We start from the raw sequence: 25,190 nt of genomic DNA on the forward strand, positions 1-25,190 counted from the left end.
AGGAATTAAGGAAACAATCCCATTCACCACTGCAACCAAAAGAATAAAATACCTAGGAATAAACCTACCTATGGAGGTAAAAGGCCTGTACTCAGAAAACTATAAGACACTGATGAAAGAAATCAAAGATGACACAAACAGATGGAGAGATATACCATGTTCTTGGATTGGAAGAATCAATATTGTCAAAATGACTATACTACCCAAAGCAATCTACAGATTCAATGCAATCTTGATCAAATTACCAATGGCATTTTTTACAGAACTAGAACAAAAAATCTTAAAATTTGTATGGAGACACAAAAGACCCCGAATAGCCAAAACAATCTTGAGAAAGAAAAATGGAGCTGGAGGAATCAGGCTCTCTGACTTCAGACTATACTACAAAGCTACAGTAATCAAGACAGTATGTTACTGGCACAAAAACAGAAATTAGGTCAATGGAACAGGATAGAAACCCCAGAAATAAACCCACGTACATATGGTCATCTTATCTTTCATAAAGGAGGCAAGGACATACAATGGAGAAAAGACAGTCTCTTCAATAAGTGGTGCTGGAAAAACTGGACAGCTACATGTAAAAGAATGAAATTAGAACACTCCCTAACACCATACACAAAAATAAACTCAAAATGGATTTAAAGACCTTAATGTTAGACCAGACACTACAAAACTCTTAGAGGAAAATATAGGAAGAACACTCTTTGACATAAATCACAGCAAGATCTTTTTTGGCCCACCTCCTTGAGTAATGGAAATAAAAACAAAAATAAGCAAATGGGACCTAATGAAACTTAAAAGCTTTTGAACAGCAAAGGAAACTATAAACAAGACAAAAAGACAACCCTCAGAATGGGAGAAAATATTTTCAAACGAATCAACCGACAAAGGCTTATCTGGAGCCAGCCAAGCAAATAGAAAGAAAAGAGCCCTCCAAGCAAAAGGGCCAGATGGAGAAAGACCTTCGGGCAGGAACAGGTTCTTTGAAGCACTGAAGGAACACTAGGGTGCCTGGGGCCCCGGGAGGGAGGTGGTGGGTGGCACAGACACAGCCGGAGAGGTAAGCAGGGGCCAGATCACACAGAAAATGAGCCTGTCTGATTCCAACGCCAAGAATAGGGGTCCACCCTCTGAGAAATAGTTTCTTATTTCTCTCAACACCGTGGGTCATATAATTGACAAGATTCTTTTTTTTGTATTATCTCTTTCTATGAAGGATAGACCCAATTCTATGCCAACCTTGAACATGGTCATGGGACTTTACAGTTGCCTTTTAAAGCTGATTCCTCCTTAACTGAGTCCCTGAACTTGCTTTTCTATCTCCACCACCCCATATTTTATTATTTTTATGTTATGCCATTATTTTCTGTATCTCTTATAAACTTCCTAAAATCCTTTCTGGGATAAGATGCGCTAAAGTTCACATAAAGTAAGTGTAAATATCATGGTAACTTGTTCATTGAGTCAGGCTTGGTCACTGCTCAAATTCCCGTTGCATTTGAAAGTGAACTTCACATTCTCACTTTTGTGGAGGGCAAATCATTTAACTTCAGTGTATGTTTAGAGGCCTCCAAGTTTTCATTCATTCTGGTGTCTTTATTTATTTATTTATTTATTTTTGGCTCTGTTGGGTCTTCGTTGTGGTGTGTGCGCTTCTCACTGCGGTGGTTTCTCTTGTTGTGGAGCACGGGCTCTAGGCACATGGCTTCCATAGTTGTGGCTCACGGGCTTCAGTAGTTGTGGCTCATGAGCTTAGTTGCTCCGCGGCATGTGGGATCTTCCTGGACAAGGGCTCGAACCCGTGTTCCCTGCATTGGCAGGTGGGTTCTCAACCACTGCGCCACCAGGGAAACCCTATTCTGGTGTCTTTAATCTTTTTACTGTGTAAATTTCCCTTTAGAAGATGTGAACATGGATTGTCACTTCAAGTTGAATGAGAAGATATAAGATTATATCTTATCTCTTATATAAGAAAGGAATTAGAGCAGGATTTGGGGCAAGGGTGACCATTGAGAAGAAAGAAAAAGACAACAGTGTTCAGAAGTTCTGAATGTTTCTGAGTCAACTAAATTTGAAAGTAGCTACATTGTCACTTCCCCCTTCATCTTCCTGAAAATTCCTACCCCAAAGCCTTAAGTAGGGTCCCTCACAGTAGGATATGTGCCAGAGTGGGGTGGAGGGAGCCATGTGGTCCAGAATGGGGTGTCAGAGCTCAGGCAGGATGAGAAGGGCATCTGAGTAGGAGGAGGGATGCTCGGTTTGGAATATTGGAACCGAATCAGGATCAGGACGGAATCCATGCAGGGGTGAGGTGGGAGAGGGGTAGCCTGGCATGGTGTATTGGAGCCCAGGTGAAATGAGGTGGGCATCTGTGTAGGAGGGCTGCCTACCATGAGGTGGCAGAGGCCAGTGGGGTGAGGAGGCCATCTATCTGGGAGAGCAGCCTGGCAGAGGGTGTCAGAGCCTGAGTGGGTTGTGAAGGGCATCTAGGCAGCGGGAGGGAGGTAGCAGCAATGGAAGGTTGATTCTTTACCATGGGGAGGAGGGGGAAGTTAATCAAACAAGTAAATATACTCCATTAAGTATAATGGAAGCCAGGTTTCTCACCATCAAAGAAGGGGGTTATAAATATGTAAACAGGTGTTGCTCTGAAATTAAAGGTAACTGTTTGAACCCATGTTTTTGTTATAGATAGATATAGAAATAAATATAGATGTAAATATGTACATGTATGTATATGCGTATATTACATACACATATACACTTGTACATACACTGTATTTCTGTCTCTGTCCACTGAGAGGACCTGACCACAGTGGTGTTCTGATTCAATGAACACATCTAGTGTCCAGATCTTGGCATGTGGATACTATTGTCCCCTGAAAGGAACCAGGAATTCTTAGAGATGACGGTTGGTTCCACGGCTGGGGCTGGGAAAATCCAAGATGAGTGTGGAACAGTGAGTATCAAGCACCTGGAAATGTTCATATGCTTTAAGGTAGAAATTCCTCATTTAGGAAACTATCTAAATGAAATCATTATAAATGCTGAAAAAATTTTAGCCATAAATATGCTCATTACTTTACTGTGTGTAATAAGGAAAATTGGAAACAACCTAACCAACAATAAGGTAAATGACCCAAAAAAGTAATAAATATTCACTGACTTGGATGTTATAGAGATATTAAAATTAAGTGTGTCAGAATGCTTATATTATAATGTTACATTATAAATACAACATCTAGATTCAGTATGAGTACAACTTCTCACCGAGATCTGGCTCTTCCCTGCAGCCTTCTAGAACCCCTTCTCCTATATCTCATGTACCCCAGTGTATATCAGTGCCTTGAGGTGTGGTTGGCATTCTTGCTCTTCAATATCTTGACTTTTGTGCTCTCAAAAACCACCTATCCTCCCAGGTTTATGCCATTTAACAATACCACTCTCTACCACCCTACCCACCACCATCATCTTTTGTCATTCTCTACACCAGCCTCATTCACGGAAGACCAAGGTACCACTTTCCCACAGTTCCTCTCATTTCCAAGTCTTACACGTCCTAGGGAGCTTCATTGGCCCCAGACAACACATCATGGTCTCTCATTTTACTTAATTTACATCCCAATGCCAATGTTCTTCGTCCCTTCTAATCTAATTTAGCAATCTGAAGCCAGGTCCTTTGGACCTCGTTATGACACAGCACTGTGTTCAGCTTTGAAGTGTTAAACTTCCAGACCCCACTGTAAATCAGTTTTTCCACTCTTTACTTAGCAGCCTCAATGTTCTTGTCCCTCTGTCCTAATGCATCCACCCTGTTATCCTGAATCTTTGGATAGCTGTTAATTAGCAACCTCCTTAAGACTTAGGTTAAGTGGCAGTTTTTAAATAGCAACCTAATTAAACAACTTCAGCCTGGCCAGATTCCATGCAGTCTTCCCTTGCCTCTTCTATTAAGTTGTGAATGAAAGATCTGGTTTTAAACCCAACGTTTTAATATCAACAGATATTTCTCTTTTACTACATGAGTCACCATGTTAGTAAAATACCCTTACTTCAATATTTCTATTTATCTAGAAGCTAAAAAAAGCTTTACCTTAATAAAAAAATAAAATAATATAAATAAAAAGGATCTGGACCTGGGGAAAAAAAGCTTAGATACTCAAAATGATACACAAAAGTACACATTGATAATCAAGGTTCTCACTTAACCCAGAGGGCGCTATAAATTCTTGACAGTCCCACAAAGAGAGAAAAGAGATTACATTCTGTTCAAAAGAACTTTCTTATATTTTATTGAAAGATTCTAGTTCTTTGAAAATTAGCAATCCTGAATGAAATGGTAACTTCTGTTTAGTTTGAGAGAGTCTGTTAAAGAGAACCTCAGTTCCCTAACCATTCCGATGAAGCAGAGTTCATTGTTCTTGGTTTTACAAAATTACAATGATATAACCAATCATTTATTTTATGTCATGTGTAAACTTACTATTTAGATTTAAGGAAAGTAATATTCAACTTAATATTTTAAACAAGGTTTGAGGCTTATGTTCATGGATTGCAACAACTAATGTACGCTTTGTGGAACTATCTGCGTTTAATGGATTCTCTCGAAGATTAGGGTGACTCAACTGACAGTCTTTAAAATACGTTTGGGGTCATTTTACAACATGATCTCATTTCTTAATGTTTGTGTATCTTCTACTGCATCACTTTTTCTACTTATATTTACTTTCCTAGTAGGGTACTGGTGTGTTATGCCTCTTAAAAAGCTGTGTATATGAAAATCTCACCAGCGCAAATCCTTTTAGGCATGAAAAAAAAATTTTCTGTATAGAAAGTAAATAAATTCTTTATGAAGTAAATAAATTCAGGAAATAAATTCAACCCAGTAAATGCCTCGAATATCTACTTGGTATGATATCTAATTTACTTATTTTCCAGATGAGGAAATTCAGGGTTAGAGAGATGATTTGCTCATGATCACATAGGTAGTAAGTGATGGAGCTAAGACCCAAATATATTCCTTCTTACTCCTGGCCCAGTGCTCTTGTTGGAGAAGACACCAAAATGGAAGGGGCTTATAATCCAGATACGGTCAAGAAACAAGAAATAAAATAAAATCATAGATTAGAAAGTATATCTAATGACATCCTTGGTATTAGCAATGGATCCTTCTTAGGGCATTCTTCAAAGACATAAAATATAGTTTAATATGTAGAAAGTAAATATACACTTTTTTTAAAGATAAGTTTTTACTCTATTGAGTAATAGAATATTTACATTCATGGAAATGATAACTACAGACTAAAATGATGATATCCAGTGAGGACACATCCAATTTTAGTTTCCATAATCTCTTCCCAAGAACCCAAAGAGTTTATCTAGTGTTTGTTTGCTAGGGCTGCCATAATGAAGTACTACAAACTGAGTGGCTTAAACAACAGAAATTTGCTGACTCACAGTTCTGGAGTCTAGACATCTGAGACCAATGTGTTAGTAGGGTTGCTTCCTTCTGAGGGCTGTAAGGGAGAATCTGTCCTGTGCCTCTCTTCTAGCTTTTGGTAGTTTCTTGTCAGTCTTCAGTGTTCCTTGATTTTTGCTGCATCATCCCCATCTCTGCCTTCATCTTCACATGGCATTCTCCCTGTGTGTGTGTGTCTGTCTGTCTATGTTCAACTTTCCCCTTTTTATAAGAATAGCAGTCATGTTGTATTAGGGGCCCACCCTACTATAGTATGACTTCATCTTAACTAATTACATCTGCAGTGACCCCATCTCAAACAGGGTCACGTTCTGAGGTACTAGAGGGTTAGGACTTCAACATATGAACTTGGGGGTGGGGAGACACAGTTCAACCCATAACACTAGTGATATACTCTAGAAAGAGTACTGGTCATGGGACAAAGGAAAATTAGAATCAATTTTTAAACAAACTTAGTTTCATAAAATCGTATGTTTAAAAAAAAAAAATCTACCAATTCACTCTACCAGTTCCATTACACGTAGAGAGGGTTTGTCACATCTGAAAATAAGCATAACTATTCTAGGAATATAAGTTGTTCTCTCTCTGCAGAGAGAACAACTGGTAATTCCACTGGCTGCCACCTCCTCCCCAACCCTGGAACTTCTGTCTTCTGCTAAGTTTCATCATGGCTGAGCTCCATCAGCCAAAGCTGTGCAGTGGTTCAGGGCAACCAGGGGCATGCTTGCTCCAAGTACCTCCCCTTTTCTATGTTGCACCCTGTTAGGGAGATGCCAAAGTAAAGGGCTCCAGAAGCCTGCTAGCTCTTTACTCACATCTCTTCTCCACTTCCCAGCACCCACGGAAGAATGGGCTGGAGGGCCTAAAAGAAAAACAGTACTATACACAGGACCACCTCCCTTTGGTTGACCAAGGCTGTGATCCTGACCATCTTTTCCTTTAGGATAAGTCCTTTAGGATAAGGCTGTGATCCTGACCATCTTTTCCTTTAGGATAAGTCCTGACCATCTTTTCCTTTAGGATATGTCCTGACCATCTTTTCCTTTAGGATACACAGGACCACCTCCCTTTGGTTGACCAAGGCTGTGATCCTGACCATCTTTTCCTTTCCTTCTCTGCTTCCTCTCACCCTCTTAAGCAATTAGACTCCTGCTGAGTTTACTCTTTAGTACCTCAGGTATGCCCAGTCAATGCCACACTGGCTGGACTTCATTTGTGAGCCTTCATTATACTGAAAAAACATTCGAGTCTTTTTAAACTCGTGCGCTTTTTCTCCTGATGCTTGTGTCATTTTAATTATGAATATTGTATAGAGCTGAGAGACTCCATCAATAATAATTACAATTGAGGGAGGGGATGTTAGGTGATCCTTTAATATGCAGAGCAATATTGGTGGTATTGTCCATTTGATTTCTTGCCTTTATTGCTTATTATATGAGTTATTATATGAAAAAATGTATGGATAATATTATCCAGGCCTAAGTCCTCTTCTGATGGTTAGATAATTTTCTCAATCTGTATGATGTGAGGTAAAAGATGGGTTTCACTGATAAAATGTTTTTAGCAAAACAAATATTTTATATTCTATAAAGAATGTAGGTCTTAAACCCCCCCAAAAGGATGTTTCAAAAACCTTTCCCCTAAAGAATTACAGTTAAGATAGCCCATGAACCACAATTTGCAGGGCATTTGGATTGAATTTTGGTATCTGATTAGTTTTTTAGGAGATACTTTGTAGTTATCCAAAAGAACATATGGTATTGTAAATGCTTTGAAAACCAAAAAGGTCTGTTCTCATCTTTCTATCAGCAATATTAATTGTTCTTTAAAATCCAGGAACCAATAATTTACATTACTTCATGAAAACATACCTCTTAATTTTCGAAGAAAATCTTATAGTGGTTTATTAAAAAAAAAAAAAAAAAAACACCTAAAAACTATTGTAGGACCAAAGATAAAGACATCAGACTGAGTCACAAAGCTTTTGGAAATTCCTCCCCAGAATTCTGATCTCCATTTGGCAGTGACATCATAATGTCCCTGCTAGTTATAGGACCTGCTGGGCAACAGGAAGGAAACTCTGAGACACAGCAGATCACTGGATAAATCACGTCATTTTCCCAATGAATTTTATATTGTTTATTTTTTTATGTGGGGTTTTTCACCCAGAGATTAGTGGTACAGATCCCACCGATGAAGGTGAGCATTTAAAACTTTCATTGAAATAGCTGATAAGAAACATGATCCATTATCCTAGAAAATTGGTCCATGGCAATTTTTAAAAAAATTTTATTGAAGTATAGTTGATTTACAATGTGGTGTTAATTTCTGCTGTACAGCAAAGTGACTCAGTTATACACATATATATTCTTTTACATATTCTTTTCCATTATGGTTTATCATAGGATACTGAATATTGTTCCCTGTGCTATACAGTAGGACCTTGTTGTTTATCCATCCTATATACACTAGTTTGCATCTGGTAATCCCAAACTCCCAATCCTTCCCTCCCCACCCCCTTGGCAACCACAGTCTGTTCTCTATGTCTGTGAGTCTGTTTCTGTTTTGTAGATATGTTCATTTGTGGCATATTTTAGATTCCACATGTAAGTGATATCATATGATACTTGTCTTTCTCTGACTTACTTCACTTAGTATGATAATCTCTAGGTCTAACCATGTTGCTGCAAATGGCATTATTTCATGCTTTTTTATGGCTGAGTAATATTCCATTGTGTATATATACCACATCTTCTTTATCCATTCATATGTCAGTGGACATTTAGGTTGTTTCCATGTCTTGGCTATTGTAAATAGTGCTGCTGTGAACATAGGGGTGCATTCATCTTTTTGAATTATAGTTTTGTCTTGGTATATGCCCAGGAGTGGGATTGCTGGATCATATGGCAACTCTAGTTTTAGTTTTTTGAGGAACCTCCATACTGTTCTCCATAGCGGTTTCACCAGTTTACATTCCCACCAACAGTGTAGGAGGGTTCCCTTTTCTCCACATCCTCTCCAACAATCCGTGGCAATTTCCTAGAGGATGATATAAAGTTTATTGTTGGAAATATGGTCTAACTTAGATTTTAAATCTCTGACTCAAATCCTTTGTGAAAAAATGCAGTTAGAAAAAGAAAGTAGTCAAAGAAATCAACATATTTCTGATCTCTGGTCATACTTTTTTTCAGGGCCTGAGATGACGCCCTTACCTGAGCAGCCTGTGGCTGAACAACCGCATAAAGTGGAAGAAGAAAATAAGGAGAATACTCCTGCTAATGAGAAAACTGGCAATTATTATAAAGATACGAAACAATGTAAGCTTTTCAAGTTAATAGCAATACATATACAAAAGCTGATTAGACTGGTTTGATTTATTTTAACTCTAAAACTCCTATAATCTTTTTATTTCCTACTTAAATTTTAACTTACCGTATAGACGTTTCAGTGTATGAGATGAAATCCTTATTTCCTACAACTTTTTCCATGAGGTGTTATGAAGTTTAATAAGATTCTCTTGGTAATTGTCTATAATTAACATAGGGTTTATCATAACAGTATGGTTATTTATTCACATTAGTAAAAATTGACCTAATTTTATGGTGAGTTAACCAAAATTTATTTGGAGGTGTGTGTCAGCTTTCTAGGGCTTCTTGAAACCAAGTACCACAAACTGGGGCTCAAAGCAAAAGAAATTTATTCTCTCACAGTTCTCACAGAAGCCAGAAATGCAAAATCAAAGTTTTGGCCATGCCAGCCTCTCTCCAAAGCCTCTAGGAGACTATCTTCCCTTGCATCTTTCAGCTTCTGGTAGCCCCAGGAGTTCCTTGGCTTGTAACAGCAGAATTCCAATCGCTGCATGTCTTCACAAGTTCTTTCTGTGTTTCCATGTCCAAATTTCCCTCTTCTCAATAAAGACACCGTTTTGGATTAGGAACCCACCTACTCGCATGTGACTTTGTCTTAACTAATTAAATCTTCAAAGACTTAACTTCCAAATTAGGTCACATTCTGAGGTATTGAAGGTTAAGACTTCAACATAGCTTTTTGGGGCAAACAAAATTCAACCCATAACAAGATGACTTTGAGATGTTTGGAAGGTCCACTGAACTTCAGTTTATTCACCATTCATCACATGGGCTTTCTTTCCATGTCCTTACAAGGTCCACCATTCTAAAATGTGAAAAATTCATAAGAAACTCTTGTTAAAAATTAGATATAATTGAGATTAAATCTAATTATCCTGGAATCTTTAATAATATTAATCAAAGAAAAAATAGAAATACAATTAAGATATACACATATACATACACTCAAGTACTTTGAAAACTATAATACGTAAGTTGTATTTCTGTATGTTCTTTGATGAATCACTGTCCTCTTTTGTAGGTTAAAAAAATCCCTGATGCTCAGAAAGGTCAATTGCCAGGTTTCATAGCTACGAAGAAGCAGAGTCAGGAGTGGTGTCCAGTCTGTTCACCACAGGCTGCCTCTACTGTACACAAAATGATGCAGTTATTTCCTTTTCAGGATGTACCTCTATTTTGAATTACCAGAGGGTAAATAAATCAAGAGCCTGATGATTACTTTGATTAAAGAAAAAAAATCTTTCTTACACACACACATATATATAAAACATAAATGGGATTATACTAAAGGATTGTATTATGACTTGCTTTTTTCATTTAACAACTCCAGAGCTCTTTTCACATCTACCTCATTATTTTTAATGGATATATACTATTCCATAAAATGATATGTTCCATAATTTATCCACTATCTTATTAAAGAATTAGATTATGTGCAGTTTTTTCCCTTGTACATTCTTCTCATGCACACTTGGGTGTATCTCTCTTTGGATAGATCCCTAATACTGGAATTTTTGAATCAAGGATAAATCTTTTAAACTATTGATAGATACCACAAATTGTACTCCAAAACTTATTTACCAATTTACATCCCCCAAGAATGTGCCACAATATCACATCACATACAATGAATATTGTTAATCATATTTTGTGAATAAGTGAGAATTTTTCGTTACTGTTTTAATTTGCACTCTGATTACTTGTGAAGCTGAGAATTTTTCTCTGTATTTATTGGGCATTTTTATTTCTACTTCTGTGATTTACCTGTTCATATCCTTGGCCCATTTTTCTATTAGGTTGTATTTTCATTTGTTTGTAGGGGTTCTTTTTATATTTAGTATATTAATCTTTTCTCTATGGTAAAAGTAACAGGTATTTTCTCCCAAGCTGTTGCTTATCTTTAAACTTATATAGGTATCTTAATCACAGAGAAAATTTTAAATTTTATGAGATCAATTCTTGATTAATTTCTTCTTCATTTTGTATTTTATTTAGGTAGGCCTTATCCAATCCAAGATTTTAAATTATTTTCCAATTTTTGGATAATTTTATATTTTTGTTAAAACTCTTAGGTCTTAAATCCAATTATTTTTGTATATGGCATAAAATATGCATAAAACTTTACATTTTTCAAGGAGGATTGCCAGTTGTCTAACACTAGTTCCCTACTGATATGAAACTCACATTTAATATAATCTAAATTCCATTTGAAATTGGTCAGTTGCTACCTTTTTATTGTTTCTTTGATCTGTCTTTCCCTACAAAAATACCACAGGGTGTTCATTTTTATACTTTCATAACTCATAACATGAATATTGAGCTGTATTTTCCTTTTATTTCTCCATAGATCTAGCCCAGAAATTCTTCGAAATTAATGGCAGTGTGTGTGTGTGTGTGTGTGTGTGTGTGTGTGTGTTGGGGAAATGAATATATATATTTATATACTAAACACACATATACATTCATGTGTGTAAAATTTTCTGTCATTTCATGAGATTTTGGAAAGAGGAGACATGAATATGAATGTTCAGTCTGGCATCTTGATCCAATTTACTTTGACTCTGTTTGGATGGGTGTGTCCATTAGTATTGAATTACAACCAGCCTCACTGACAGCTCTTAAGAGCAGGATTCTTTATGTGCATATGTAAATGTGAATGTATTGGGGAGATCTTGACTGTTATTGAAGTATGTGCTTTTTAAGCTGAACTATTACAGTCTAACAGAAGGTTCAAGGGCAAGTGAATGCTTCTTACTTGGCTAAAATTTGACAATGTTAATACAAACAGTGATAATATTACACGTCTACAAATCCTTTGGCACCTATTATGCACCTATATATGTTTTTTTGTAATTTCCTTAATAATTTCTTTTCAGAAAGGGTCAGTTAGCATAAGGATACTAGTTTGACATTGTTCCCCATGAATTTTATTTTTGACCCTTGCCCCACTTGTTATTTTGTAGCTGAAGAATGTCTCAAATACTTTATTATTCTTTTCTTGGAATTAGTTAGTGCATATGTTTTAAGAAAAAAAAAATCTGGTGAGGAAAAATGTAAAAGGAATAAGAAGTGACTTAGCTAGCTGCTGAAAACTTTTGATCTTATGTTTTTAGATGTGTTTACAACGCAAAATCCAAATGGCACACAGTCTGAAATATCTGTGAGAGCAACAACTGACCTGAAGTTTTCTCTAAGAAACTGTAAGTACTGAAAGGCACCATTGCAAATATGAAGAACCCTTAAAGCAAGATTTCAAAATAGCACTACAGAGTATTGGGTAGGAAAAAGGTCTTGGTGGAGCTAATGTCATAAGGGAGTCTTAGTTCCTAAAATAGGGAGACTCCACCATAGCCATTGCACTGATAAATTCAGAAGGCAAGGACGTTCTTATATTTCTTAGCCTCATATTTTTGGTTTGTGTGGAAAGAAAAATGAAATAACTAAATTTAAGACTCTAGAAAATTGTTTTTTCTTGAACCCACATTTTTACTTCTTTCTGCTTTGTATTTTCAGCTTCAAATGTAATTTTGTTTTTGCATCTTTCCACCAAGTGTAACTATTGATAGATAAAACTGTTGCCAGCATGTGACTCTGGAGGCCATTAAAAGTCTCTAAAGTACATATACCACATCTTTCACCTTGAAGTGTCAATAGCTCATATCTATGAAAGACAAGAAGACAAGGAAAAGGGGATGAAAATAAATAAGGCAAGAGAGCATATTTCTGGCTATGACAATATTCAATATTGGGAAAAGCCAGACTCAGCAATGCCTAATTATTAATAAAGCTACTTGACAATAACAAAATATTTTGAGCAATTCCAAAATTTGGGGCATAAATGGATAGGGACATTTCAAGGGTATACATTAATTAGACAAACCTCTCATAGGAATTTTGCTTGCACACAGCAGACAACATCTTGAGCTGTTTGGGATAAGACACACAGAGCCAATTCTTAAACAGACCAGGTACCTCAAATTCCCTTAGGAAACGGATTATTGAAGACCACAGGACCCATGGAAGAGATTCCAAAACCCTAACTTCTCTTCCTACAATTCAGGTCCCCAAAGGATTGTCAAAGTTGTATTGGGATAAGAAATTTTTGCCATTTTTAAAGGGGCCCTAACAGAGGGAGTCATGTGGACATGGCGGGGACATTCTGGAGGAGCAAGCTCCCCAAGGAGATGGAAATCTCCAGAAAAATTTTGACTAACAATTCTTTTAGTCCCTAAAACGATGAGAGCAAGGCAGTAGTGAGACAATCCAGACATTTTTCTCCAAAATCAAGTCTGAGGGTGGCATAGCAGAGTTAAAGGATTACTTACCAATTGTTCCAGCCCTGCCTGAATCTGTGTCAACTCTGGTAACGGATTCTTTTTTCCATCCTTCCTTGCCAACAAGATACCTGTGCTGTTTGTAGGCTCAGTAGAAATCTTCCTAGAAGTGGGGTTGCCTGTACTTCATATGGAACTTTATTGACTCCTGTATGAAGCAATTTAACTGAAATTGCCAACTTCGTGGGGAGAACAATGGTCCCTCAGTCACAATTGTTCCCAAATACACTCTTGCTGACATACCTCCAGATGGACACATTGTAGACTGAGATATATACTAAATCAGGCCTGAAAATCCTTGATTTGTAGCCCCAAATCCTTAGGGCCAAAATTCTGTTTTGAGTAGTTAACATGCATGTGTTTCCAGTTTGCAAGGACACTGATGTTACAACTCTTTCATGTCACCACCCTGACCAGCAACCAACTTGTCCTGAAGTGACAGTATCACTTCAAGGCTTGTTCAGGGAGCCATGTGAAGCCAATGTCCCTCATCCAATAGATCTTCTGTACTGTCAAAGGAAGCCTGTGGCCCCACGCTCCCAGTTTTTCCTCACTCTTGCAAATTATAGGCATATTAATCCCACCTCAGGCAACCCATTATCACACAAACATCATTCTTCAAAGCCTTCTTCTTTCCCCTCCTTTAAGATATCTCAGGAAAATGTCAACATCATTCTCTTTGTTTTTTTTTTGTTTCAATATTTTTTGTCTCATTTTCTTCTACTTTTTTAGCTTAAAAAAATGCCTAATCATAAATGTTGAGTCAATATTTTTATATGCTGATAATCCATTATGCCTTTTCGTAGATAAACTCGTCAACGAAACAACGACATTACCACCTCCTGAAACAGTCAGCAATGAAGAAGAAAGTAAAGAACCTATTGAAAAAACTATTCACAGTATTAAAGTTACAACACTGTAGTCAGACCTGGAACATATTATTATATGATTTAAAAATTTAACTTTCATTAATCTGAGTATTTCATAAAGTAATAACATGCTTAAAGAATTTGTACTACTACAATTTAAAGTCACTCTAAAATCTTTTAAATGGTAAAAAAATCTAAGACTCAATTTTCAGATTTACTTGACAAGTGATAGGAAGTGAGCTCTTTTTAAAATACAACTTTATTTTAGTAAAATGTATTACATTTATATTTATATTAAATATATATTTATCTAAAATATCATGTGTGTATAAATATACATTTATATAAATATAATTAATACATTTTAATATAATTTTAAAATAATGATGTAACAATCACATGCTTGAGAAATAAACTTGCCTCTGCTTAGAGTCAATTGTTGGTGTTTCCTAAGATTATTAATGGGGGAAAGTTCAGAGTGAGAGTTTACAAAATCAAAATTATCATTTTACTTTTTCTGACAAGAATATTGTTCCTTATAAAATACTTGTGAAAACATAACAACCCAGGATGGCTCTCCTCTAAGGTCTTGAAAGAGGAGTGGTCTAATTGAAGACAGTGGACTGTCATTACATGAAACCCTATGTTCTCCAGTTCACGCAATCCAAGTATGTTTCTCATATGATTACTCTAATATTATTCACTTTCTTGATATATTTAAATATAGAAATCTGATCATCCTGGTTGGCCCCTTCTTAAATACCTTCAGTAATTTTATACTAGGTTTGGGGTCATATTCTAAGTTCTTAACCAGGCATTCAAGTCTGAAATGATCTGACCATTGAAGAACTTGCCAGTCTCATCTCTGGTCACATTCCTCACCCACATTCTCCACTCCAGACTACCTGAAACTCTCAGAGCTTACCGAACCTGCTTATGACACCTGAGTTTGTTCACAGTGGAATGACCTCTCTCTTACATAGTTTGTCTGGCAAACAATTTCTAGTCCTCTGAGCCTATACGGGAGCATCGGCTCCCTCTCAAAGTGTTTCTGGCTTTTGGAAATTGAATTAGATCCCTCTGTGTATACCACCTGTGCATTGCTATGAAAGCCCTCATTACCCTGCAACATAATTAACAGGATTCTTGTCTGCCTCCCAAATTGAGAGTGTGTTCCTTGAGCATAAGACCTTGTTCATTTCTGTAACTTTAATGGCAACCACAGGGTCTGGCACATGATAGGAACTCAAGGTATAATTTTTAGATGACAAAAGTAACAAACGAATGAATGTTCTATCAAAAATTTACTGAAGCCAAATTACCTTATTTTGTTATCATGTTCTATTTTGTTTTTTAAACAGAACCAACCCAGAGTCCAAATGAGCCTGCATTTTGGACAATGTTAGCTAAAGGTAAACTCATAGTAGTTAGGTAACTGGGAAAATGTTTTGGTTTTCTAAAGTCTTCTGTAAGAAAGCCAAGATCAGTGTAAATTGTTCTAATACTAAGAATTAATGTCAACATTTTGCTGCCATCATCACATGTAATAGCAAATGCAAAACAAACCCAGAAAGCTGATCAGTGTCACACATTTTCTGATTCTCTCCCCAAAACTCTTATTTTCCTACAAATGTTGCAATCTAGTCATTTAATTTATGATTAAAAATGTTAAATAAGGCTCTTGCTCAATATAATCCCTCTTTGTATTTGGAGCAGTATGCACATGGAGAGGCATGAATGAATGCAAAGTATATATCAAAATATATGCATGCATAAAAGTAATATATAAATCATAAATGTACAATCATGCATGTATAAATGTAACATGCATAGCATTTGTATGTATGCATGTATAAATGTAACATGCATATCATCTATATATGCATACATGTATAAATATAATTCATGTATCACACACATATATGCATGTGTTATAAATGTGAAACACATACCATATTCAATGGATCCTAACTTGCAGATTCTGTATTTGTGAATTTACCTGTATCTAAAATTTATTTGGAACCCTCCACTTGCAGAACTTTCACAGTCATTTGTGGACACACACAGAGTAGCAAAAAAAATTTAATTGCCTGATGCTCTTGTTCCCAGCTGAGGTAGAACAAAGGACTTCTTTTTTCAGCTCTCATGCTTTAAACAAGTTCCTTTTTTTGTGGTCTACTTAGTGCTAGATGTTTCGCATTTTTGTGCTTTCCGTTGGCGATGTTGCTATTTTAAATGCCCCCCAAGTATAGTAGTACAATGCTGTTTAATGTTCCTAAACACAAGAAGGCTGTGATGTACCTTAGGAGAAAAATGTGTGTATTATATAAGCTTCATGTAGGTGTGAGTTATAATGCTGTTGATTGTGAGCTCAATGTTAATGAATCAGCAGTATATACTAAATAAAGTGTCTCTAAACAGAAACACACACATAAAACAAGGTTAGATATTGATTGGTTGATGAAAATGTAGTGACCAGAGGCTCACAGGAACCTAACCCTGTATTTCCCTTAGGAACAATGATGGTTCAGTATTTACTAATTCAGTGCTCACATAGCTTAACTACCATGACTACCATGAACAATGAGAATAAACTGTATACACACACACATATACACACACAATAATTTTAGTAAGTGAATTTTGTTTACCGTAACACCAATTTATTGTTTTAACAGCTATAAATGCAACCACCAGTGAGGACAACCAACGAGATCAATTTTTTCACCCAATTCCAAGTAAGGACAAAATACTTCAATTAAAGGGATACATAAATACTTTCACACATTTTAGTGTCTACACGGTGATACTGTTTTCCTCAGTAAGGTATAGAATATGTAAGAAGGTAGCATGGTGGCCGACATCATACCAGAGAGGACATTTACAGTTTTAGGAAAGTTATGGTTCCTAAACAGTGTTCTTCAGTGACCACATTGCAGATGACTATTTCCATCTCCCTGTTTTGTAACTTATATTCCTGAAACAGTAAACCAAATGGAGGAGTAGGCAAGTGAACAATATTTAGGATGCAGTTGTTTTAAATTGACAGACTTTTTTAGAGCAGTTTTAGGCTTATAGAAAAATTGAGTAGAAAGTACAGAGTTCTCATATATTCCCCCTGCTCAGTTTCCCCTGTTATTAATATCTTCCATTGGTGTGGTGCATTTTTTTTTACAATTTATGAGCCAATATTGATACATTGCTATTAACTAAACTTCATAGTTTACATTAGGGTCCATTCTTTGTGTTGTACAATTCTACAGGATTTTGACAAAGGCATAATGTCTTGTGTCCACCATTACAATCATACCGAGTAGCTTCATTGACCTAAAAATCCCCTATGATCTACCTAGCCATCCCTCCCTTCCCCAACCCTTGGCAACTACTGATCTTTTCACTGTCTCTATAGTTTTGCCTTTTCCAGAAGGTCAAATCATTGGAAACATACAGTATGTATCCTTTTCAGATTGGCTTCTTTTGCTTACTAATATGCATTTAAGATTCCTCCATGTCTTTTTGTGCCTTGATGGTTCACTTGTTTTCATCACTGAATAATATTCCATCGTATGGATGTACCAGTTTGTTTATCCATTCACCTATTGAAGGACATCTTGACTGTTTCCAAATTTTGGCAATAATGAATAAAGCTGCTAGAAACATTCACGTGTAGGTTTTTGTGTAGTCATAAGTTTTCAACTCATTCGGGTAAATACCAAGGATCGTGATTGCTGAATCATGTGGTAAGACTATGTTTAGATTTGTAAGAAACTACCAAACTGTCTTCCAAAGTGGCTATACCATTTTGTATTCCCACCAGCAAGGAATGAAAGAATTCCTGCTACTGAATGTAGTTTTTCATTAATGGATTAATTTTATTCATATGAGTAAAAGAACTCCTGACTTGATGGAAAATTTCATAACGAGGCAATATATTAATTTCCCCCAAACCTCTGTCCTACAAAAAGACATTGAAAAAGAAATAGCATCTGATAATACATCTAAGGCCTGTCACCTCAATTCTATACTGGATTATTTGACAAGTACAGCCACCTGCCTTTCAGTGCGTCAAGAAAACAGAATCAGTCTTCTTTGTTTAGAAAAGTGATATACAGTAATGACAAATGCTTTAGAAATATTTTGTCTTTTCAAGTAATTAAAATGAGCATCACTGATTTTCTGTTACATATTGAGCACATACTACACTATACATACATTATTATGTCAGCACTCACAGCAGCTCCATGAAAGTTGGTATTATCTCCATTTTACAGGTGAGGAAACTGAGGCTTAGAGAAAAAAAAAAGCTGTCCAAACTTATAATTAGCTTTTCTATAATTTCCAGTGGTTAGGAATTTCAAACCCTTCTCTAGTTTTGACCACCACCTTGATAAACAAAATGTACTATAAGCACACCTATTTACAAACACCCTTTTAAGGAGTAGCAAATCAATTCAGGAGCACAGTCTATTTTAACATAATTTGTTTATTCCCAAAATAATCTGTCTCAAAGTCAAGATGTCAGTCATTGACAACTGTGCACATTTCACTCCCCTTGGCCTAGGATTGCACTTGGACAATTACAAGTTTTTTAAATATCAGAGAGTTAGACATGGGAGCTTGTCATTGCTTATTACCAAAATATCATTACCTAGAAAATCATGAAAACCCTTGGAACTTTTGGGTGGGAGGAGGTTGGGGGAAAGGGGAGAAATAGCAACATGGTTATTTAAAGTCACCATTAAATGCCTACTAAGTCAGACATATATTCAGGAAGATATAAAATTTGGCAGTATAGATATATTTTCATTACTTCAGTAAAAAGATTTTTGATGTTTCTGGATCCAGACATGATTTTTATTATATAATGTATTTTAGAAAGTTAACTAAATTTCCATTTCTTTAACATCAAGTACACTAGATTTGATCACAGTAATAAAATGGCATATTCAGTTCTTTTTTTATATAAATTTATTTATTTTTGGCTGTGTTGGGTCTTCGTTGCTGCGCGCGGGCTTTCTCTAGTTGCGGTGAGCGGGGGTTACTCTTCATTGTGGTGTGCTGGCTTCTCATTGCGGTGGCTTCTGTTGTGGAGCACGGGCTCTAGGCGTGTGGGCTTCAGTAGCTGTGGCAGGCAGGCTCAGTAGTTGTGGCTCGTGGACTCTAGAGCTCAGGCTCAGTAGTTGTGGTGCACAGGCTTAGTTGCTCCATGGCATGTGGGATCTTCCAGGACCAGGGCCCGAACCCATGTCCCCTGCATTGGCAGGCAGATTCTTAACCACTGCACCACCAGGGAAGCCCGCAAATTCAGTTCTTAAGACTTGTGGAGAAAGCATTGTAGTACATCATCCTTTTAGCTTAAAAGAAAGTCAATGCATGTCCCAACAGTAGAATTGCATCTTTCTCTCTTGAAGGACTAATCCCTTGTGTGTAATTTCATCACATTTTTAATAGTAATCTCTTCAGAGTCTTGAATTGATTTTTTTTTATTATTCAGGGAGGAAGTCTGATACATATTTTAACATCTGGTAACCTGGGTTTGATACAAAATTTTGCCACTTACTAGTTATGTACCAAGGGCAAATCCATAAACTTCTGTGATCCTGGAAAATGGAGCAAAGGACAGCTCCCCCAACATTGCTGTGAAGGGGAAAGGTAAAAAAGTTAAGAGTACTTGGCCATAGGGAGTGGTCTATAGCCTTCTCCTTTGCATTGCATGAGGGTAGCAAGGAGAACTTGGTGAAGACTCCGGGTGGTGAAGGCTTCTCTTCAGTTGCTTTGTGATCCTTATTCCTCCAGGAAAACGTGCTGAACAGAGTCACTCTTTCCCATTGCATTTTCTTTCTTTCCTCTCAGACTCTGATCTGAATGCTACAGATGAAGACAGCCTGGCAGAACTACAGGAAGCCAAATTAAAGTTAATGCTGGGCATCTTGTTGATGACCCTCTTCCTTTTTGTCATCCTCTTGGCAATCTGTAGTGCCGTGCTGTACAAAATGAAGACAATGAAGTAAGTCTACAGACCTCTGGAGTCTTTAAAACACATGAGAGGAAACACCCACCCTCCTCTCTTTAGTAGAGTGCTAGGCAAACTTGACTCCCAAGTTTATAAGGTATTCATTTTGGCTCCATTTCCCCTATTTGGAAAGGATCATGGGGCTGTCTCTCAGGGAATATCCTACTTGAACTTTTCCCCAATATTTTAAATAGTCATCTAGAGATAGAAACAACCCTAGTCAATTGGAAAGGATATAGAGAATCTAGAAATGCATTCTTTTTTAATAGCCTTGAAATAAAAGGGCTATGAACTCTGTTCTAAATAGCACATCTGTGTAGGGTCTAACATTTTTCATTCATTTATATAGTGTTATAATAAATAGCTAATACATTGGACAGAATTCATATATCACTTTAAGATGCTTTTCTAAGCCAAGCTGCAAACGTACACAATTAAAAACAATTTTTGATGTATGTTTTTTTTTTTTCAGATATAAAAAAGCTTGTCAGAGTGGTGAATACTCTGTCAACCCAGAGCTGGCAACTGGTTCTTACTTTCATCCATCAGAAGGCGTAGCAGATACATCTTTTTCTAAGATTGCTGAGAGCAGCACATTTTGGGGCACCACTTCTTCAGAATTAAGGAAATCAGACACAAGGTCAAAATCTAGGACAACGGACATGGTTTCCACAGGCTCAGATGAGACAGGCATGAATGATGAGTCAGACTTAATTCAGAGTGAGGAACAGAGAGAGGAACCCACTGATGAATAGACAACTTTAATTTTTTTGTCATAAAAAATATCTTGGTGACACTCATGTTATGATTTGGAAACTCTGCTGAGACCTTCAAATTTTCTGGTGTTTTAAAAGGAGGGCATAATCAATAAAAAATCTCTCAGCTATAAAAACTATTTAACGGAAAAAAAATAGAAGGAAATAACTTAAGGTGTGGAAAACTTCATCAAGTAAAAATGATCCTGGAAAGTGACTTAAGGAAAGTATTCATTCGAGGCTAGTTCTTTTTAAAATGAGAACATTTAGTTTTTTACCTTACTTGGGGGCATTTTGAGGACTTTCAGGGTAATCACTACTAACTACACCCCTCCCCACCACCAAAGCAAAAAACAACACACCTGTTCATGTTTTACTGGCAAAACAGGTGTGCCGTATCAAGAGACAAAACTAGCACTAGAGACTCTTAGCATTCTTCAATTGTTTCCAAGTTATCAGGGTCCTCTCATAGGACAGTAAGATTTAGGACCTTCTAAAGTATCCATAACCATTTGAGATAACATTGTTTTTCAGAAGAAAAGAAAGGAAGGAGGGATCCCAGCATGTAATTTCCTAGAGGGGGATCCACGGACCCTGAATCTTTTAGAGCTGGAGGACCCTTCCTTCTCTCTTCCCCCAGGCACCCAGGCTCAGTATGTGCTATTGGAAGAAAAGCAAACATCTCAAAGACTAACTGAAGTTATCAGTGACTTATGAGCCTATCTATCCTAGGAGTATTTCAGTTTACAAAGAAGAACAATGGAATAGGGAACTGTTTCCTTTTTAGGAATCAGTTTCAACTGGAAGGATTTTAGGGACATATACCAGGTCCTTTGTGGATATGTGTTGATGATGGGAAGGGGAAGAACTTGTCCTCCTAAATTCTCACCTACTTTATGCTAGGCACTTTGGTACATTACAGCACACTGAATTCTACTACCCTATGAAAGGCAAGTTTATTTTACAGATCAAGAAAGGAGAACTTGGGTAAATCAGATACCTTGCCTAAGATCACCTGCTAGAGAGAGGCAAAGTTTAGATGTGCTTCACAGCTGAGATTCTCTCCATGATCCATGAAGGTTAATAGCCAAACTTATAATAAGTCAAAGGATGTTGTTTAGAGGCAAGGTAGGCATCCACAAGGCAGGAGATTCCTTAATCCAAGGGTCCTTTCAGCTCTTGGGAAATTGTTCTCCCTACCTGTAGGTTAGGTCTTTATGAACCTTCTTCCCCATGGAGGACAGACATACACTACACTCACCTGACGCGGCCCTACCATCTGTTCTCTGGGTCATTCCCTCCCTCGTTATTTTCTCCCCTGACGCCAGCCCCGACCTCCCCATTGGCTGGGAAAGCTATGAAGCTCCGCCTTCGAGTAGCAACGGACTATATAAGGCGGTACCCTGGCTGGAGAAGAGGTAGTAGGGTGTGTGTTAAGCTTTGCTTGCTTTTGCCAACAGTGCACACGATTTTCGGAGCCAGAGGAGGTGACCTTGAGCAGTAGCCCATGCTGCCCTCCGCGGGTTACTTTTGCCATTTTCCATGCCCTTTTGACAGCCCCGGGGGTCGGTGCCAGCGTTTGTGCTGCCACTTCAGGCACCGGGAAATGTGGTGGGAACTGAGCGAGGCAGCTCGTTGCAGCAGCTTGGAGGTGCTCGGAGTGCAGCGGAGCCATGTTGAAGCCATGGGTGAGAAGAGGCTTGTGGGAAGAATGTCAGGTGGGCTTGGGGAGGGGTTGGCTACCAACCGTTCCCACCTTTTTACTCCACCCACCCTTGGAAGGGACCACAAATTTTCTTGATTGGAAAGAGGTGTAAGGGTTGCTTTTGTCTCCAGTACTAACGTACTGTACCTTGTGAAAGTTACTCAATGTGGCTTTACTATGCCTAAAATGGCCAAAAGAGATGTTAACTATATATATATATTTTTAAATTGGTTTCTCATCTTCAGTTGGCATAACTTGCAGATACCATTGTAGGTATCGTTGTAAAGTGCAGTCATGGTATTGGGGGCGGGGCATGAAGAATGTCAGGTAGTCCTTACTGAAGTTCACCTTCTTCTACCTCCTCCCCTAGTCTAGAAGTGAGGAGAGGGTCATAGAGCCCAGGCTGGTGTGTATGTGTGTTGGGAGGGGGAGTGTCTTTTCATTTGTCCTCTGCTGACCCTCCATGCCATTACTAAACCTGGATTTCCTAAACAGGTTGTCTGGACCTCTGATGTGTTTGTTTCCTCTTAAAGGACAAAATAAAACCAGTTCCTTTTTAACTTGTTTCCCCCCATTCCGAAACACCCTTGCATTTCCTTTCTCTGATCCCCATAATCTGTCTCTTCCCCAGCCCTCAAAAAGGGCTGTTTACTCCCACCTACCTGCTTAAGGGCAAATCCTATAGAGTGGCTATTATGGGCAAGAGGAAAACAAGCACTTGCCTTCGAACGAGGAACCAAGTTGTTAAGAGTTCCCAAGAGTAAATCTTCCCAGCATCGCCCACGCAGGTTCAGGAGCCTTAAGGGCTAGTCCTTAGTCCCTCTTACTTCGCCCCTCCCACGTCAAGTGTGTTCGACATATACCAAGCAGTGAGGGTGCTATGCAAGATCCTGTTTGAAGACGTTCTCCGAGAGCCTTTTGGGTGGTCATACAGTTCCTGAAACCGTGGAGAGGGGGCGTCCCAGGGCCATTTGGGAAGATGGTTGGCTTAGGCTGGTCATCCGCAGAGAATCTCCGCCCCAGTAACAGGGAGCTCAGCTTCCAGGCCCGGCTCTACGTGGGTAGCCACCCCGCCCCCAAGGCTCCGGAGGGGGGGGGAGCGGGGCGGGGCCAAAGTCACGTGGCCAAGGAGGCAGGGGGAGGAGCGTGCTGTGGACCGGCGTGTGCGGACCGGTGATGCCAGCTCCTGGGAACGCGGGATCCTAGAAAGGTTTGCGCAGTAAGATGCACGTGCGTGGTCTTGTGTGGTATTATCCTCGCTTCCTGTCACCCATCCCCAGTATGGAATTACTCTAAGGAGCTTTCTGTGCTCTGGGGAAAGATGATGGGTGGGGTGGGACCCCAGCTGCGGCGAAGAGGATTTACAAATCAGAAGGAGCTGTTTCCAGTCACCTGTAGCCTGAGCGAAGGTTATAAGTGTGCCTCAGACTTCAAAGTTTGCCCTCCAAATCTAGCCTCTGATGGAGCAAAAAAATTTTAAACTTATGACATGGAGGGAAAGTACAGTTTTTGGTTTGTTTGTTTTGTTTTTTCAATAGCATCCCAACGCACTGCTTAAATAGCCTTTCCTGAATCATGGCAACCAGATAAAACCCAGCTTATGCCAAAATGCAGTTCTAGCTGGTTACCCAGAGTTTACTCCCCTTTCCAAGTTTATTTTAAAAGAAATTAGATCCATTTGTTTATGTTTGGAACATAGGGTAGTTCTCATTCTTGTGCCTGCTCTTCGCCTTTTTTCCTTCTCCCTCAAAATGTCCTACACCTGTGTTACACACGTTGTTTTGGATTTCAATAGAGTTGATTTCTTAATAGAAAACAAATGATAAATTGAAAAGCTAGTGAGCCAGGAGAAAGCTCATTGTGTAAAGAGGAAGCACATGTGTGTTATCAAAACATGTAGGTTATCTAAAATAAATTCAGAGTTTTAACGAGTATAATTTGGATGACATCTCATATCTGAAATTTCTTGTTTGGGAGAAGAGAGAAGTATGTAAATTATCCCATAATTGACAGAGGAAAGTATATCTTGGAAAGAGGGAAGAGGTGGGGATTTCCTTAGTAAAAAGTCAGGAAGGAGCTGCCAGGTATTGTGAAGAGCCATGACTGCCAGCCTGACCTCTTGTTGCTGTCCTGGGTTTCCTCAGGAGTGTGGATCCAACAGGTCTGGAGTTTTATTTTTTTGATTTTTTTTTAAGGTTTTTTTAATGGTTGCTTGTGGAAGGGTGTGTTTTGCTTAATTTGGTGTTTGAGACATTCTGTAGACTATCAGGGACCTTAGTGAGACTGTCAAGAACCACTAAATTAAGAAAAGACTAATGTTTTAAAAAAACTTTCTTATGACAGAGGAGATGTATTGGTGTGTGAGACTATGTACAGTTCTGTGTAAGAGGCATTCGACTATTTGAACTATTACCAAATTGTCACTGCTTGGTAAATAATAAGGTGAATAGTGTATATCCAAACCGTGTCATGTCTGACACAGTTTAATATGTATACACGTGGCCTATCCCACAGATGTATAGTTACTCTAGTAATAAGACACGAATGTACTTTAATCAGTCATGGGAATGAGCTACACATTTGAAAGACTTAATCAGTGATAGCCATTGACATTCTCATTCCAGGAACTGACCTGTTAGTCAACAATTCCCTGCGTCTAAGGCTGGG

The 25,190-nt window shown here is 38.0% G+C and overlaps 2 protein-coding genes across 2 annotated transcripts in view; both read left to right on the forward strand.

Annotated features, from left to right (window-relative positions):
• The window catches only part of MOB3B (MOB kinase activator 3B), a 241,175-nt gene extending 232,430 nt beyond the window's left edge, over nt 1–8,745 (forward strand). Inside the window, exon 4 of the mRNA XM_036855706.1 lies at nt 8,671–8,745. Within this exon, the coding sequence (XP_036711601.1) occupies nt 8,671–8,682 (12 nt within the window). The 3' untranslated portion in view covers nt 8,683–8,745. The remainder of the gene's footprint in view (nt 1–8,670) is intronic.
• EQTN (equatorin) lies at nt 8,685–25,190 on the forward strand (the record flags this gene model as incomplete). Its single annotated transcript, XM_036854139.1, is given in 8 exon segments — nt 8,685–8,796; nt 11,961–12,047; nt 15,412–15,462; nt 16,729–16,788; nt 19,904–20,057; nt 20,536–20,703; nt 22,279–22,506; nt 25,148–25,190. Coding segments are annotated over 7 exon segments (663 nt in total), but the record flags the coding sequence as incomplete, so codon positions are not given.

The sequence above is a fragment of the Balaenoptera musculus genome, chromosome 6, assembly GCF_009873245.2.
Source record: "Balaenoptera musculus isolate JJ_BM4_2016_0621 chromosome 6, mBalMus1.pri.v3, whole genome shotgun sequence".
Lineage (NCBI taxonomy): Eukaryota > Metazoa > Chordata > Mammalia > Artiodactyla > Balaenopteridae > Balaenoptera > Balaenoptera musculus.